The sequence below is a fragment of the Sitophilus oryzae genome, unplaced genomic scaffold (assembly GCF_002938485.1).
Source record: "Sitophilus oryzae breed Bouriz unplaced genomic scaffold, Soryzae_2.0 scaffold_1002_pilon_pilon, whole genome shotgun sequence".
Lineage (NCBI taxonomy): Eukaryota > Metazoa > Arthropoda > Insecta > Coleoptera > Curculionidae > Sitophilus > Sitophilus oryzae.
The window spans coordinates 928,615-947,732 of NW_022145619.1; the positions used below are offsets into that span (position 1 = coordinate 928,615).

Below are 19,118 nucleotides of genomic sequence, written 5' to 3' on the forward strand. Positions count from 1 at the left end.
TAGATATATTTTTTCAACATTTACTATATTTGGAACTTAAGAAAATACTGATATCTTACATAGGTATTTGAATTCGTTTAAAATTTCTGTTATTATTTTCTTACATACTGTTGGTACTTCATCAGAAATCCTTTCTTGTGATGTCATCTTCATTCAATATATGAGTTTGAGCATACAATACTGCATCGTGCACAGTAGGAAACATTTTAAAATATCCACCGTTATTTTGCCATCGATAATAATTACTAATCACCTCGTATATTTGCCCTGTAAAATTATAAAAAATTCAGTTCAAATTTTATACTGTTTTTTTACTCGGCTTGAATACCTGAACAGCCGGCAATGTACAGGGCGATTTCTAGCTGGTCTAAGTCTTCCTGTAACTGTCTCAAAAAATTGACACCAGATGGATCCAGAAATGTCAATGAGGAGAAGTCCACTACAATTGCCCGAGTTAGCAACTCCTCTTGGTTATCGAATGATAAACCCTAAATGTAAAATATAATAATTATTTTAACGCATTAAAAATTACAGGGTGTACAAGAAAATCGTGTTTTATGGGGTTTCTCGTTTATGAGTAGTGATACAAAGATAAAGATGCGGTTTTAAGGATAACTAAGCTATGTACTTTTTTATGAAACTATGCTACACACATATTTGTCCTAGCTATCTTAGTTGATGAAGTACAGGGCGAATTAGAAATTTTTGCATTTTTTTCGATCCCTTTTTTATCTTGGATATGTGTCCCGTAGTGTTTTTTTACGTAGAATTCAGTGGCGTAACTAGATTTTTGCTAGGAGCTGTCAGTTTTGAAATATGACTCAAACTTGTGATTTTTTAAATAGGACATGCTGTATATTATTTTTTTATTTTATTTATCTTGTTATGAGCTTTCTATAAATATTATATACTCTATACTTATTCTCATAAATAAGGTAAAAAATGCATTATTTAATTTTTTAACATAAATCAACCTAGTTTAAAAGAATATTATTATTTTATTTCATTTAATTTAGTCAGATAATTTTGCTTTCCATCGTGTAATAAACTACAACGAAGATGAACTTGTGCAGCTTTTTTAACATGCTATCAGAGTTATTGAGGTTTTTGATTGATGCACTTGTTCAATCATTTCATATTTCATGCATTTTTTACCTTATTGTTTATTACAATATGTATAAAGTATATTATATTTTTGGAAAGCTCATAATACGGCAAATAGAATAAAAAAATAATACAGAGTGTCCCCTTTAAGAAAAACATAACTATTTCGAAAATGACACCTCTCACCGATTATAAACTAGTTACGCCACTGGATTCTACGTGAAAAATTCTACGGAATTTAGTTTTCATCTTTTCGATAAGTTGTAAGATAATCGAGATAGGAGGTGAGTCGAAAAATGCAACAATTTCAAATTTAAAAATGCTTGAATTATCTGCAATTTTATGATTATTTTATTACCCTTTCCATAAGTTTCCTCCTAGTTCTCAAAATGGCCGCGGGATCTAACCCAACTTTTTCCACGAACAGTTTCTTAAACGTATTTTGTGATGCAAAACTAAGACCACCGACGAAATGGATGATTTTTAACCCCGACACTTCTGTCGTCTAAAAAATATAAAAAATCATTATTATTTAATATGTTTAAACAAAGTTTTTTTAGGATCGTCGGTTACACACAAATCCTTACCGCTTTGTGTCTCTTCCTATCCAAATACAAATCAGTACCCGCCAATCTACCTAATACTGAGGCCCTGGGCCTTAATCCTTGAGCGGCCAAACTGATTACTGAGACAGCAATACCTGCAGCTAGACCTACGCTGATCTGTACAAATAGCGTGGTAAAAAATGTCACCACCCATACGAAACCGTCCCACTTACTCAGTCTCCAGTATTTCGGCAGTTCTTTCACTTGGTACAGCATACCCTACAAGTACACATTCTAGATCAAGCATTCTTCTATATGTATCCATAATATGTATGTATAAAATGAAATGACGTTTGTTAGTCCCGTTAAAACTAGAAAACGGTTGGACCGATTTAGCTAATTTTGGTTTTGAAATATTTGTAGTCAATTGAAGATTCAAATGGTGAGAAAATATAAAGAAATAAAGAAATTCCAAAAAAATAGTAAAAACAGTTATATATGATCATCATATATGTATAAAAAATATCATATATAAATTATATATGATGATGATGATCATCAGATCATCATATATAAAAATATATACGTAATCATATCATATAAATTATATCGTGAAATGTCATATATAAATTATATATGATAATCATACATAAAATGGTCATATATAAATGATATATCATATAAAAATATCATATATAATTTAACTTGCCTTTAAAGCCACAACTATTATACTGGCCAACACGCAACGAGGTAGTGTTTGAAACATCGGTCCGATCCACAGCAAAACGGTCAACAATATCGCGCTACTGACCACGCTGGCCAACTGCGTTTTTCCACCCACAGTTTGCTGGATCATCGATCTGGATAGCGAGGCGGTAACTGGCAGACAGGAGAAGAACGATCCCATAGTATTACTGAGCCCCTACAATAGTAGTTTTTTTATTAGGAGTAAAAATACTGCGAGACTGTACGTTTGACATTACAGGCGAGGCACAAAAAGTAATTTTTACCCCGACTAGATCATGCTATTTTTCAAACGTCACAAATAATTTTTTAAACAATTTCACCCGTTGCAAATAATATAAAAAATATAAAAGTAATATCTTGTAAGTAATTATACCGGGTGCGTCTCAAAAGTGGCTCATCCCTTTAACTTTTCTATTTTATCAGATAAAAAAACGAGATTTCGTATGTTAGTATATGACATAAATTAGGATTGATTGAGGTATTCAATCATTTTCGGCCACTTCCTGTTTCACCGGAAATGACTACAACTTTTGATTTTTAAATGGCACTCTCGGTATTTTGTTACTTTGTTCGATAGAAAATGACATTCAGTATATAATGACATATCATATGTCAACTTTTGATATTTCCGCTTAAAACAAAATTGTATTTTAAATTTCAATCACCAGAGTGCCATGGCTGTGTTAAAACACTAATTTTTAATCAAGGAGCCTTGGAAAAATAGATTTGATTAAAGTTCTAATGTTCCTGACCGGTTAAAAGATGCCCAAATCGTATTTTTGCGAGGGTGCCATTTGAACATCAAAAGTTGTAGCCATTTCCGGTGAAAGAGAAAGTGACGGGAAATAATTGAATACGTCAATCAATGATAATTTATGTCATATACCAACATACCAAATCTCGATTTTTTATCTAAAAAAAAAATAAAATAGTTATAGGGGTGAGCCACTTTTGAGACGCACCCGGTATATCAAAAAACTATTGTTGCGCTCGTTAAATTTGACACTTTATTTAGGTCAGTTTAATAATATATTTTCGTACTTTTATGCTTAGGCACAGCATAAACAACATATCTTATGCTGTGGCTTAGGAGTAAAGGAGCTTTACTTTTAGGCCTAGCCGTTAAAATGACTTTTTTATATTGTCAATCAAGTCACAAAAATTAATACTTTTTACTATATCTCTGATTTAAACACGTTCACATCATTTTATTACCATAGCTAACAATTCCTGATTGGAATCGACTTCGTACATAAGTTTTCTGGCGAATATTAACGCCATAGACATTGTTATCGTGTACGACACCATGGTTATCACAATAATATCCAACCAAATATGCGGAAGCAAAGTAAAAATTGGCAAGGCCGGTTCTGGAAACCTAAAATAAACTATTGTTCGTTTAATTTACGTGTACAGGGTGTCCCAAATCTAGGAGCATCATCATTGGGATCTCAGAAACTAGAATAGATACGAGTTAACAGATACAAAGATCCGCAATTACATGCCAAGATTTTTGAAAAAAAAAACGAATATTTGCCATTTAATTTTTGATTTTTTTGAGATTCTGAGTTGATATTTTCAAAATGTTTTAGGCGGATTGCAAGTTATTGATATTGCTCGGAAGCAGTACATTTTATATTTATTGTGAATAAACAGGGGTGTGGGGGTTCTGAGCCACCTCAGGCCCCTCAGTAAACCCGCCCATACGGTTGAGCAAGGCGCAACTTGTCTCTCTAATTTAATCATCAAATTAGCTCTGTTATCTATGAATTTAATCATACGTATCATATATTTGTGTCCTTTCTGGTTCACGAGATCCTACGAGATATCTGTTAGGGATGGGCGATAATGCATTTACTTATCGATAAGATATATCGTATTTCACTGCGATATAATATAACTATCGATATATTGATACTTATCGATATATTGGAAAAAATCCATTCTTAATTCTAAGCATCTAGAGGGTATCTAGTATATAAAGCGGTTTTATGAAATTTTAAGAAAAATTGAAAATATAATATGCACTAATTTTCATCTAATATTCAAGTTTTTAAGAAGATAAATAAAAATAACCCACAAAGTTATCAGTAATCGATGATCTATTAATACATCGATAGGCAACAATATATCAACAAGTATCGATAAGTCAATATATCGATACATTGATACTATCCGTAAGTGTAAAGGTAAGTGTCGATATATTAACAGGTATATCGATAATTTTAAAGACACCTATTGTTATTCGATTAATCGATAACTATTTATAGTATCGATATATTGAAAAAAATCCCATCCCTAATCCGATACATGAATCTTTACTTCTCAAAAAAAACCTAATAATTACTAACTTACCCAGTCGGTATAAATCCGACAATAGAAACATTATGCGTATGGTGTATATCGCTATAATATGCAACTACAGTACCCAGAGTCACAGCGACCAATTCAATGGGAAAAGGTACTTTACACCTTTTCGAAAACCAAGGCTAAAAAAGTAAAAAAAACCCTGAAGAAAACCCTTTAAATCAATGACTAAAGAATACAGTAATGAGAATACATGTAAAGCCCATATATGGGCTGCAGCAGAATTTGTGATGTTAGACGTCATTTTTTTTAGCAATTTTTATTAATTTGTGTTTCGTGAACTTTGTATAAACTTTATTACAATGGTGATTAGTTGTTTAGCTTTCAAGTGTAAAAGCCGCAGCCAGGAGTTACGTTTCATAGGTAAATAAACAGTTCACTCCACCTTTTTAAAGTTTTCTGAGTTTTCTTATTGAAATCGATAATTATTTTTCTGATATTATTGTAGGTACTTGATATTATGTGCTATTATTAAAATGTTAACAAAAGGTACAAAACTAGTATCGACGTATATATACTACTGTATATACTGCCATTAGTCGCTGACGAGTATTCGACACGCATCAAAAGATGGTCACGCTAGGCGTTTTCTTTCATGAGCTTTTCTGTGACTTAAAAGCCCGATACGTGATGTTATTTGCCTACCGCACTCCGGATATTTAAAAATCTCATTGCTTTGTTGCCTCTTTACTTTTTGGTTGTCGCTGTGAACTGAGTTTACAATTATTCTTCTCCTTCTGAGTTATATTGTGAACTGCTTCATCCCAAATGATTCTGCTTGTTAATCCCCTTTAAGTTTTCGTGGAAAATGTCCTTGTACCTTTTGAGTTGTCCACCCGGCCTCCTGTTACCGTCTACAAGCTCACCGTAAAGCAGAGATTTTGGTATGCGATTTTCTTGCATTCTGCATACGTGACCAGTCCATCTTAAACGGGATTTTGTAACCATGACTTCAATATTCTCGAAATTAGCTTTTTCAAGGACCGATACGTTTGAGACATGATGGAACCACCGGATTCTTAAGAGTTGTCTAAGGTATCTCTGTTGCAACTTGTTTAATGCGTTCATATGTCGGCGGTACGGCACCCAGGTTTCGCTCCCATATAACATGGTGGGGATTATAATTGCTCGGTACACTGCAAGTTTCGTTTTTGTACTCAAGTCATGATTGTAAAAAATCCTGTCTTTTAATTTCCAGAATGCTCTTGAGGCGCTGCTAATCCTGTGCTGAATTTCAGAGTCGATATTGGCCTTTTCCGAAATCAAACTGCCGAGGTAATTAAATTCCGCTACATATTCCAATAGTTCTTCTCCGATTTTTATAGCATTGTTATGGTCTTCCGTGGGAGTGCACATGATTTTGGTTTTGTCAATGTTTAGCTTAAGGCCCAAAGCCTCGTATGCCCAGGTATATGTGTTCAACATTTCTTGTAATTGTTGAAACGTGTTTGCAACTAGAGCGCAGTCATCAGAGTATTGAAGTTCTGTGATGAATTTTGTACGTGTTTTTGCCCTGAGTCTTGCTCTGTTGAACAGACCGCCGTCATATCTGTATCTAATGCCCAGTCCTCTCTCCTGCAGTTTGCTGTCCACTATAATGGAGAGCGCTGCCATGAATATGTTGAAAAGGAGAGGCGCTAAGACACATCCCTGCCTAACTCCTATATTTGTTAGGAAGAGATCGCTCAGTGATCCATGATGTGACACTCTTGACTGGTTGTTGTTATGGAGGCTTTTACACACTGCAAGAAATTTGTTGGGTACTCCGAACTTTTTCATAATTGCCCAAAGTGCATCTCTGTTCACAGAGTCGAAGGCTTTTGTTAGATCGATGAATGCAACATAAAGTTTAGACTGCTGCTTTTTTACTTTTTCCTGTAGTTGGCGGATGGAAAATATGGAATCGACGGTGCCACGGTTGGTACGAAAACCCGTTTGCGATTCTGGAAGGATTTTTTCTATATGTGGGTGCAGGCGATTTGACATAATTTTTGCAAGAATTTTTCCTCCGATAGCCAACTGTGAAATTCCCCGGTAATTTCCGCAGTCTGATGCACTTCCTTTGTTCTTAAATATATTCACTATATTCGCATTGCAAAAGTCCTGAGGTACCTCTCCGCTTTCCCATATGACATCGAAGAGAGCCAACTATATATAGCACTGTGCTATACGTCGATACTAGTTTTGTACCTTTTGTTAACATTTTAATACGTTTTTTCGTAATTAATTAGTATGATACCACAGTATACACCATAGGCGTAGTTAAAACACTTATCAAAAATCTGAATATCTTGATCTCGTGTGTTATTGGTCCTTGTATTCTTTAGTCATTGGATAGTATAATAACGTACCTTGACTACTTCATTATTGATAATTAAGATTATACAACAAATCACGCTTATAATAATGGCCGTTGTATTTGCACTGGGCAACGCCACTATCGAGTCGTATATCGTCTAAAAGAAGATAGAAAATATATTTTTTTCCTCAATGAAATCTACATACGTATATGAAGGCAAAATTGCCCCTTCTTTTAATGACGGATATACCGAGTAAATCTTTCAATTGGGACGATGCCACGTGAAATGCAGAGGCACAGGTAAATCCTCCCACCAGAGTGTCCGAAAGTAAACTGGACACAGCGCCCAATTGTAAAAAATACATAAAAAGCTGAAAATTAAAATAAGATGTTGTATAGATCAGAAAATTGAAGGGTGTGGATGTTCTTATACTTGCAATATGGCCACGCCAAAGGTTACGGTGACCGCAACTTGAATGTTGGTAAGTACTGGACTGGCCTCACCGAATTTTAAGGCAACTATTTGATTATCTATACTTCGTGCGGTACCATTTTGCATTATTTCCACTGTCGAGTATTCGCTTACTACTTTTCCCGTCATTAGACAAACGATTGCAAAAGTTCCTAAAATAATTTCGTTCATAAAATTAGTGTATACAGAGCGAGTCTTAAATAAGTGCAAATATTTTCAGTGCTGGTAGATCTCGATAAAAGAAATATATTTTCTCTTTGCCGTTTTTCAAGTCAGTCTAAAATAAACGAGTTATTTTACTTTAAAAATTAAAAAATATATATTTCTGGCTTAAATTTTGTGAACGTCTGGATCTTTTTGTTTTCCTTTCTTGTAAATTTATTCTACTACCTAATGTTGCCATTTTATCAAGACAGAATATTAATTCTTTAACTAAAAATTATAAAAAAATCCAAATTTTCAAAATTTTTCTCACGAAAACTACCTCATAGACGTATTTCTAGGATCGAATTATACTATCCCTAAAAATATCTGCACATATTTAAGACTCATTCTGTATAAGGGCCTATATAGACGCTTGATTCTTTAGCACAGACTGATTATGTAGACCAGTTTGCGCAGTTTAACCTGTACTACATAAACTAACTAACCTGCCTTTCCTACATACACGCAGTTCTATAGCACAGTTTTGTCTACAGTGAACTGAATAAAGCATCCACTAATAGATTCAGCATAGTTTTTACAGTGAAAATGAAATGCACAAATCAGCTTTGAACCGACGGTCTGTACTAAGCGTCTGTTGCAAACTTTATTTGAAATTTTGCAAATATGTTGAGCTCTTCTGAGTCTATTTTACGTTATTTATTATTTATTCTATAATTGGTTTTGTTTCGTAATGTTAGTAGTTATTTTTTTAACAATTTTAATAATTAATAGCATTTATTGACAACGTTAAAAGAAAATTAACAAATTATTGAATCACATCATACTTTTTAAGCTTTACGAAGTTTGTTAATATGATCTTTCCTTAAATTTATTGATTCAAATTACTACACTTACCCATTGACACATGCTTGGAAGTCCCAAAAACAAAATAAATTAAAACAGGAAAAAAAGCCATGTATATTCCAGTAATTGGAGGTACATTGCCTAATAATCCGTAAGCCATACCCTAAAAATATAAATAAATAAAAAAATTGCTCTTTATAAGCTTAATAATATCGCACGATAAAAAAAAACAGCGTCATATACGGCTGGGGAATGGGGAATGATAATCGATGACAATTTTGGCGAGGTCAAGCCCTAGACGTCATTACCTGGCCCGTACTCTTCTTTGTTTTTTAATGGCGCTTGCTACCAGTTAAGATGCGATTTCCTAGCGAGGTCTGGCGTCCGCGACTCGCCGCACACTGGTTCGTTTTTATGAACGTACCATTGCGATAAAAAAAACTAGTACAACAAAATATGATTTAATCTGCCGGTCTATAATAAAATATTTTTAAAACTTGAAAAATTGCCCATTTTTAAAAGGTAGGTAAATTTTTTATACTTTTATTTCGCCACGTATACCTACCAATTATTACCAAATTCATGGTAACGCCTAAAAAGTTAGGTGGCATAATTGTATTGTTTTCATATTGACGACGATATCCACTTCTCGATATCCTTCCAAAAACTAATGGCCAGGGGCGCTATTCTGTACACGGCATCGACAATCGTCGGTATCGGTAAGTTGCGATAGCTCTCGGTACGTATTTGTATATAGTAATTATGTGTTAATTGTTGTTGTCATAGTTACCGATCGGCCCTATGGCAGACATCGTAATTTGTACCGATGAGGATCGCTATCTCTACCGTCCCCTTGTTAACCCCACGGTAGAGATACCGATAGACGTCGGTACAAGTTTGCTATATGTCCTATTAGTGACAGCTAAAAACTATGACAACAACAATTAACACGACGCGCATTGGGCGTACGTACCGATAGCTGTCGGTAACTTACCGATACCGGTACCGGTAAGTTACGACAGCTCTCGATACCTATTTGTATATAGTAAAAATGTGTTAATTGTTGTTGTCATAGTTACCGATCGGTCCTATGGCAGATATCGCAAATTTGTACCGACGAAAATCGGTATCTCTACCGTGCCCTTGTCAACCTCACGGTAGAGATACCGAGAGTCGTCGGTACAAATTTGTGATATCTGTCATAGGGCCGATCGGTAACTATGACAACAACAATCAACACGACGCTCATTGGCCGTACGTACCGATAGCTGTCGGTAACTTGCCGATACCGACGATTGTACAGAATAGCGCCTCAGGAATTCTATCTGGGACTAAATTTTTCAATTCCTTAATCATACCTTTAAGAAGGTTGTAATTTATTTTTGTTAGGTAGAAATGATTTTTAAATGGTGTAGTTTAAAATTAGAGAAAAAATATTTTTTTAGAATTAGATTTGTCTGTCTGAACCCCGTTTTCAGACAGACAAATCTATTTCTAAAAAATATTTTCTATATTTCTAATAGGTTCTATCCTTTTTTATCTCTATAATTCGTGTTCATTTTGACAAGTTTTATGTCAATTTTTGGCAAATGACGTCTAGAGATTGACCTCACTAAAATTATCATTGTCATTCTCCAACCGTTTTAGAAGCCGTTTTTTTTTCGATCGTATGGTATTAAGATGGTACTAAGTATATATGATGTAAAAAATGGCGCTTACTTGTGGAATATGCATAATAGCAACGGTAATTCCACTGATAATATCCGCTGAAAAACTTTTTTTCCAATTATATTCTGGCAACCATCTTAATAGAGGTACGGTACTAAGTAAAAACTGACCAATATTAATCGATTTACAATACTTTCTGCACTGTGCCTTTACTAAAAACAAATTCGTTGTTTATTATAAGTAAGTAACACAATACTTACTCAGAGATATAGAGGTACCGAGAATGAGCTTTAAAAAATTATTTGAATTAAGAAATGAGTGATTTCTTTTCTGTTTTGTAAAATTGTTGCTTGGATATAAAACTATTATTGTATTGTTGTAATCTGATTCTGATTCAGAACTAAAGTTTTGTTACAATAATTTGTTTCAATGGCGAATCAGACATTTTTATGCAGACGTTTTTATAAAACTGTATCCCAATATTATGGAGTTTAGAGGTAAGGAGAAATATCTTAGTGCATTAAAAAATGGTCATAAAAAAGAGAAGACTTAAGATGGCGCTGCTGTAGCAAAAACCTAAAATTTAAAATATGCTCCGAAAATTTTTAGAACAGGAAATGATTCAAAAGAGAAAAATATTTGACGTGAAGGTGCGGGTTTCAAAAAAATACAAATTTTATTTTCATGTCACATGAAATAAATTATCGATTTTTATTCAGTAGGAATATACTGGGCCTGAAATATATAAAAATAATTTTTTTATATATTCTAAAAAATAAAACAAAGCTTTTTTTGGGTAATGTTTGGTTATGTTACTATTATTCTCTTATTTATGGTTACTTTTTATTTTTTAGAATTATGCGTCATTAGCGCCACTGTGGTTATTTGGTGAGCCCTTATTCTCCCGATTTTTGTGACTACTTTTACGAATAAAGTCTCATAAGAGATATTTCTCCTTTCTCCTCATCTCTACACTCCATAGTCTCAATTTGCGGACTAATTGCGGACCACCACGCAGCGTGTCGCGTCTTGCCCATGTCTTGCCGGTCGAGTCAGGTCGCGCCAGGTCATGTCACACGCGATATACGCGACTCACTTTGCGCGTAGCCTACTCTTCAATTTATGCTCATTCTTCCTCTATATCCCTGTACTTACTTGAAGTTGCAGGTTTTTGGTAAAGACTATCTTTATTCAGATCTTCGATTTGATACACAGGGCGTTCTATATGTAAGTCCGGTGTGTTTTGGTTAACCATGTCGTCGGTAATTGAAAAACTGAAAATAAAATGTGTTTAGGAATGGTTTTAAATGGTTATTTAAACTTATTGCTACTTTTTTGACATGAACAAATTATGTGACATATATTGACTTGATTGAAAAATGATTTGTCAAATTATTATGAGACGTTTCATTCCTTGGTTGTTTTGTCTTGTGTCTTTGAATAAAATGATTATAGATATAGGGAAGTATAATTGAAAGATTATGAGAAATAAAAATATTTGTGTAACACAAAGGTATAACATTTAAATTTCATAATTTTTAAATATGTATTTTTTTTAAATCTCATTTTTTTAATATGTTTTACATAAAGCTTAACACTATCTACTCACCTGTCTATCATTGCAGAGTGTTTAATAAATGTTTCGTCTTCCTTCGTCATTATTCATAAAAAAATAAATGTGTATATTTTAATTAAATGAAAAACTAGAGCACAGACATGCCGAGAGAAAGTAACTTTATAACAATATATCTAGTTATGTCACAACCAGGATTTTAAAATACTTGAGTACCCTTGATAAAATCAGCTCTTAATGATTATCGTGTAGTACCTGCAAAAAAAATATTGTAGCGTTAATAATTTGAATAAATATTGAGAATGTGTCTAAATGATAGTTGGCACCTAGTAAAAATAATGTAGTTTGTATATATTATTTATTTTAACTATAAAATGTCTAATTATAATAAATTTGAATTTACTGTCAATTTTTGAATGTCCTCTGTCGAAATCATCCCTTAACTTTAGGGACTTTAGTTTGATTTTAGAGTTTTATTTTTAATTTTAATTTAAATAAAATTTTGCGTGAAAATCAACAATACATACCGCCGGTAAATCACAACACGCACTTGTGATTATAATACAATATAATCAAATTGGTATTTAAAAGACCTATTAAAGCAGATTATTATAGCTTGTAATGTGCAAATAAGATAATCAAAGTGCTTAACAATCCGATAAAACCATAAAGTATGTCTCTGAACTTTGCTGAATATAAAATAAACCGTATAATACTTATGCGGCTTATTTTAAATATTCATTTTTAATTAACTCTTGTATATACAGGGTGGTCCACTAATAATAAAGTAAGGAACTGTTAACGGAAGAGCTTTACGAAAAAATATTACAGGTTACAGGTTAATCAACCAATGAACCAATAAGTGAAATCTAATAAATTATAGTAGTATACCGGGTGCGTCTCAAAAGTGGCATCTCTATAACTTTTTTATTTTTTTATATGAAAAACAAGATTTGGTATGTTAATATATGACATATAAATTATGATTGATTGAAGTATTCTATTGTTTTCGGTCACTTCCTGTTTCACCGGAAATAATTGCAACTTTTGATTTTTAAATGACACTCTCGGTATTTTTTTACATTATTCGATAGAACATGACACTCTCCGAATAGAATAACATTTCATATGTCAACTTTTGACATTTTCGCATATGTTTTATTTGAAATTGTAACATGGCGGTTCATAACGACAACTTGACTCGAAATACCGAGTGTGTGGTACCAAATTGTTCCATTGAGAGAATTGAGATATGATTAAAAATACGATTTGAGCATTTTCTAACTGGCCAGGACAAGACACTAAAAATATTAGACGATCAAACCTATTTATCCAAAGCTCCTTCATTAAAAATTATGTCATGGTACCCTAGATTGAAATTTAAAACAGGATATTTTTTTAAGTGAAAATGTCAAAAGTGGACATATGATAAATATGTCATTCTATTTAGAGTGTCATTTTCTATCGTATAAAGTAAAAATAAACCGAGGCAAGGGTTCCATTTAAAAAGCAAAAGTTGTAGTAATTTCCGGTGAAACAGGAAGTGATCAAAAACAATTGAATAAGTCAATCAATCCTAATTTATGTCATATACTAACATCCCAAATACCGTTTTTTTATCTGAAAAAATAAAAAAATTATAGAGGTGAGGCTCTTTTGAGACGCACCCGGTATAAGTATAGCATAACTATATAAGCAAAACTGTAGGGTGCCAGCCCCACCAAGGGATATAAGATATGAAAAAACACACGATCTGGCTAGAAAAGGTGCCAACACTCCACTAACTGGACCAGAAAAGTGGACTCCAGCTAATAGCGAAACTCAAGAACCTGGAAGACTCAATTTGTAACCTGGAATGGGAATCCTCCAGCGGTCTAAGACACGAAGAAATTTCTCAGGGCTTACGACGGAAAAAATATTTCCTTAATAATAAAAACTACTCTGGGTGCCTGCTCACCAAGGGATAGAAGGCAATGAAAAAGCAAACGATCTAGCTAGGAAAGGAGCGAACACTCCACTAACTAGACCAGAACCGTTCTGTTTTCCAAACGGGAACCAACTGAAAGCGGAACTGAAGAATCTGGAAGACTCCATCCGTAACTTGGAATGGGTGTCCTCCAGCGGTCTAAGACACTCGAAAAAGTTCCTTAGAACTTATGACCGAGAAAAATCAAAGGTTTTCCTTGATTTAAGTAAAAACAATCTTCGGATTGTCACGGGGTTTCTAACAGGACACTGTCTCCTCAACGAACACCTCAGTAGGCTGAAACTGAGAAACAACGGCGAATGCAGATTTTGTGGGGAAAATGGGGAAACACCAGAACACCTTATCACTGAGTGCGCCAAGACGACGACCATTCGTGCCATGAACCTTGGCACGTCTGATGTCGAGGATGGAGAGCTGGCCTCTGTGGAGCCGTCTCAGATACTGGCTTTTCTTAAAGCCCTGAGACTGTATGATGAGTTATAACTCGTTATAACTCAAGAAAGGGGAACACACAATAGATCTATAAGGTCGCGGTGATTAACTCCCCTTCTAAACATTCTACATTCTACATTCTAATAATAAAAATATTTTCCTTAATTTAAATAAAAACAATCTTCGAATTGTCACGGGGTTTTTAACAAGACACTACTGTTTTCTCGGTGAACACCTCAGTAGATTGAAGCCAAGAAACAACGGCGAATGGAGATTTTGTGGAGAAAATGAACATGAAACAACACCAGAACACCTCATCTCTGAGTGCACCGAGAGGACAACCATTCGGGCCATAAACTTTGGTACGACTTATCTCTGGTACGACTGATATCGGAGATGGTGAACTAACCTCTGTAAAACCGTCTCAGATACTGGCTTTAATCTTAAGTTCTGAGACTATATTATGAGTTATAACTCAAGAAAGGGGGACATCATAGCTCTATAAGATCGCGTTGATATTAACTTCCCCCTCTCCCATACTATCTAAAATCTACTACAGGGAGCGTAACAGCAATATAAAATCTAAAATCGAGATACTTGCAGAGATACTTGCATTCTTATATCGGACACTCTGTATATGTCTATACCTTTGCGGCGGGTTCATTTCTCGAAAAAAATTCTGGGGTTTTCACCACACTGGAACAAAATCTAAAAAATAAAAAGTTATTTTTTGTAAAAAACAACTGCGTTGAACAACTGCGAATCCAAACGAAAGCCATCAGCTTGCCAATGACTTTACTAGTAAAACAAATTTGCCTAACCGACAAAAAAATGCTTAACGTATCAGGAGGTATATCTCCTCACGTCTCAAAACTAAAATGTTCTTGAAAAGTTGTTAGTATTTAGATATTAAAATAGTTCTTTTTTCTGTTCTCTTTCAAAAGATACATCATGAAACGTTAATATTTTTGTCGGTTAGGGCAATTTTGCTTTGTTAGTAAAATACCACGGACAAATTAGTCTTTGTTGGATCAACCTGTGGATCAACGCAGAGGTGTTTACAAAAAGAAACTTTTTTATTTTGTAGATTTTGTCCCAGTGGCGAAAAACCCAGAATTTTTTTCAAGGGATTTTGTGGGATTTTGTATATAATTTTAAGGTTGAAATATCTGGTCAAGGTATTTCTATGAAGTTGTTCGAAAATTACAAAAAAAATTACTATTAAAAGTTGAGTGAAGATGAACTAAAATACAGTGGCGCATCTAGAGATTGAATCTGGGAGAGGTAGTGATGGCAATATTTAAATAAAGTACTAAATTTAAATTATATTTTCGCTGAAAGTTGCGTTTGGTTACTGTGGCTAACCTCTATTTGAACCTCTATGACTTTTATTTTTTCAGATTAAAAAAAATTAGATTTATTTAGTATGTCCGTATTACAGTCCGTATATATGACATAAATTATGGTTTATTGACGTATTCAATTGTTTTTGGTCACTTACTGTTTCGGAATATAACTACAACTTTTAATTTTTAAATGACACCCTCGGTATTTTTTTACTTTATTTGATAGAAAATGACAATCTGAATAGAATGACATATCATATGTCAACTTATGATATTTTCGCATATGGTTTATTTGAAATTGTAACATGCATTTTATCTTATTCATAAAAATTTCTTTCTGAGAGGGGTAATTACGCCACCCGTATATGCGCCCCCGCTAAAACATAACCGAAAAAAAAATTTTAAACCAGAATAAAGGCAAAAATCCTAAAAAAACTAACAATATTAATATTTTACTATCTGCTAAGTTTAAAGAAAAATGCAACATTATATCCAGAGTATAATCTATTTTTTTATTTAGATGATTAGCACTTTTAGACGCTGTTAATACGCCAGTAAATAAGTAATAAAGCAATTTTTAACAAGCATTAAATAAATCTGTAAACCAACAAAATCTTCTCGATCTTGAGACTTTTTATAAGATAATTTAGTCATTATGAATTCAAAAGATCTGAATAAAATTGACTATAAAGTTATACAGGGTGTTTCAAAAAACATGCACCATCTCTCGTGGAGAGATTTCTACGTTAAAATAAGATTTATTTTTTACATCAGCATATAGGTCCCATTCTGCTTTGCTTCGTAGGTACAGAAATTTTTTCTATTTATTATAATTTTCGTCCAATTGCTTTGAGCGATTCGAATGAAATTTTGAAGTTACTATAAAAGCGACATATTGCTATGCTAAAAAAGTGTAAACTTTAACCTGTAGCTACGAAACAAAGCAGAATCGGATCTATGTTGATATACAGGGCGAGTCTTAAATAAGTGCAAATATTTTCAGGGCTGGTAGATCTCGATAAAAGAAACATATTTTCTCTTTGCCGTTTTTCAAAAGTCCAAAATAACTGAGTTATTTTACTTTGAAAATTTCCAAAAAAAAAAAATATTTTTGCTTAAATTTTGAGAACCACTGGATTTTTTCTGTATTTTCTTTCTTGTAAGTTTGACCTACTACCTATGTTGCCATATTATCAAGAAATTACGGGTTTTAACTAAAAACTAAAAATATTTCCAAAAAATTCCAAATTTTCAAAAAAAAATTTTCGCAAACTAAACCTCATAATCGTGTTTCTGGGGTCAAAAATACTACTCCTAAAAATATTTACACTTATTTAAGACTCACCCCGTATAAAATAAATCTTGTTTTTACCTGAGAAATCTCCCCACGACCCACGAGAGAGGGTATACCGGCAATAGTTTTTTTGAAACGCCCTGTATACACGTCCCATACGTAACCAGAAGATGTAAGATGATTTAAAGAATACGAAAATAAAAATACGATATGTCGCACTTGCCTAAAAAATGTTGTTTTTACACCCATTATGGTGATCCGTATACAGAGTGTCCGAGAAATAAGTGCAAGTATTTTAAGGAGTGGTAGATCTCGATAGAAGAAACATATTTTCTCTTTCCAAGTCCAAAATAACGGAGTTATTTTACTTTGAAAATTTCCAAAAAAAAAAGATTTTTTGCTAAAATTTTGAGAATCTTTTCTGGATTTTCTTTCTTGTAAATTTAATCCAATACTTATGTGCCATTATAAAATTATGTTTTTTAATTAAAAACTAAAAAAATTTCCAAAAAATTTTTCCAAAAATTTTAAATTTTCAAAAAAATACTGCAACCTCATAGGCGTGTTTCTGGGGTTGAACTATACTACCAGTTAAAATACTTGCACTTATTTCTGGGGCACCCTGTATATCAACAACAATACCAACCCCATATCTTAATAGTAGATTATTTTCTTGTATCTATGCCCATATCACAGCCCCAGGGGCGGATACAGGAATTTATTTTAGGGGGGGGACCCAAATTAAAAAGTATCGTAGAATATGCATTTTAGGGCGCCATTTTTAACCCAAATGCCCAAGATTTAACCCAATTTACAGATTTTAGCCCCATGGGCCCCCCCTTTGTATCCGCCACTGCACAGCCCATATGTCTCTCTCCAACACTTTTACCTCTCTTTGGAATATTCTGTATTATATGTACATTTGTACAGAGCAAGTGTGCTATATCATTGCATTTGGGAGGTCACAAACTTTTAAAAAATGAAATAAAAAGAGCAGGTCCGTATTTAAAAAATTCAAGTTGATGACGGTATCTCGAAAAACAAAACGTCGTGTCGGATTGAAAATCTGATGACATCAGCTTGTAGAGCAGGAAAAGTGGCTATGGGAGTGTGATTTTTTTATTGTCGTAGGTATCTATTGAAAAACAGCCAGAAAAACAGAAAAACCAAATCGGAAAAATTAGGTTTTCCCTGTTTTCCCCAAAATATCTTCGGAGATATTCGGATATTCGATTAGGACTACGAAGATTGAACAGTAACGTCACTCGAGCTACTTGCCAAAACCCAAAACAACTTAAGGCCTTAAAAGAGAGATCACGTGACGTGAGCGGATTATACATCTATGTTTTCTTAAGTCTAAACTCTAAACTGGTCTAGAGTAAGCAGGAGTAAGTAAACAATAATTATATCTCACCTTATCATTTTAACAGCAAAGTCACAAAAATATGTATTTTCAGTATGTTGTTTATCTATTCTTAAAGTTACTCATCATGACAATGAACTGAAAATACACAGAAATCGCAAATAAAATGAATGAAACATGTGATCAGTATGGGCGGGGCCAAATTGATTATTTCCCAGTGATGTAGATAGTAGATAGATCATCGATAGATCTAAGACGAAATATAGATTAACAAATAAATTAAATTTAAAAGCATATATACGATTTTTTAGGTTGAAACCATCCTTTTTTAGCATTTAATAATATCTTTAACGTTACATAGCTTTAAATAGCTCGTAAAAAAAAACATATAAAAGTATAATAAATAAATAGTTTTATTTTGATTTACCCAAAAAGGACATTTTTAAATTGCATCTACGTCATACACATTGATCGCAACCTATAAGTGATATAATATATCACAACCTATTTTACGTGATGTGATATATTCTTTTAGGCCTGCCTGCTGCCTGATTATTATAACCCATTATAACCTTATTATAACAAGTAGCTCGAAATGACGTCAGTATAGTGGTCAAAGATGAGAGGAGTTATAATATATTTCTTGCAAGTTTATTTAGCAATAAATGACTATCCTTGGACTACCTTTAGCAAAAAATCAATACTACACAATTGACAATACAAAGACCAGTAAGAGTAAGACCCGTGACCAAATTCCACATGTCTCGAAACTGTGCCGTGCCACATATTTTTCTTAACTTAGATGTTTTGACTACACCTATTGTGTATGTTATGCTGCTTATTTACGTGGTATCATACTAATTAATTACAAAAAAAAGTATTAAAATGTTAACATAAGATCACTAAAACAAGT

At 33.4% G+C, this 19,118-nt stretch overlaps 2 protein-coding genes across 3 annotated transcripts in view; one reads left to right on the forward strand and one right to left on the reverse strand.

The window, feature by feature from the left end:
• Window positions 1–18,394, reverse strand: LOC115888267 (solute carrier family 26 member 10-like). 2 transcript variants are annotated; one of them, XM_030907967.1, is made up of 15 exons: window positions 18,257–18,394; window positions 11,820–12,038; window positions 11,366–11,484; window positions 10,262–10,422; window positions 8,594–8,705; window positions 7,496–7,686; window positions 7,269–7,433; window positions 7,115–7,219; window positions 4,752–4,885; window positions 3,612–3,774; window positions 2,359–2,571; window positions 1,692–1,928; window positions 1,463–1,609; window positions 329–488; window positions 1–267 (listed from the first exon to the last, which is right to left on the reverse strand). In XM_030907967.1, exons 2-15 carry the CDS (start codon window positions 11,867–11,869, stop codon window positions 122–124), a joined length of 2,103 nt encoding a protein of 700 aa, XP_030763827.1. In that variant the 5' UTR covers window positions 11,870–12,038; window positions 18,257–18,394; the 3' UTR covers window positions 1–121. The 2 variants fall into 2 exon arrangements, with proteins under 2 accessions (XP_030763827.1, XP_030763904.1); XM_030908044.1 differs by lacking the exon at window positions 18,257–18,394 and adding an exon at window positions 12,311–12,449.
• Window positions 18,212–19,118, forward strand: part of LOC115888391 (ubiquitin carboxyl-terminal hydrolase 2-like) — a 13,495-nt gene continuing 12,588 nt past the window's right edge. The window contains exon 1 of the mRNA XM_030908348.1: window positions 18,212–18,230. The gene's annotated coding sequence lies outside the window, so the exon portion shown is untranslated. The remainder of the gene's footprint in view (window positions 18,231–19,118) is intronic.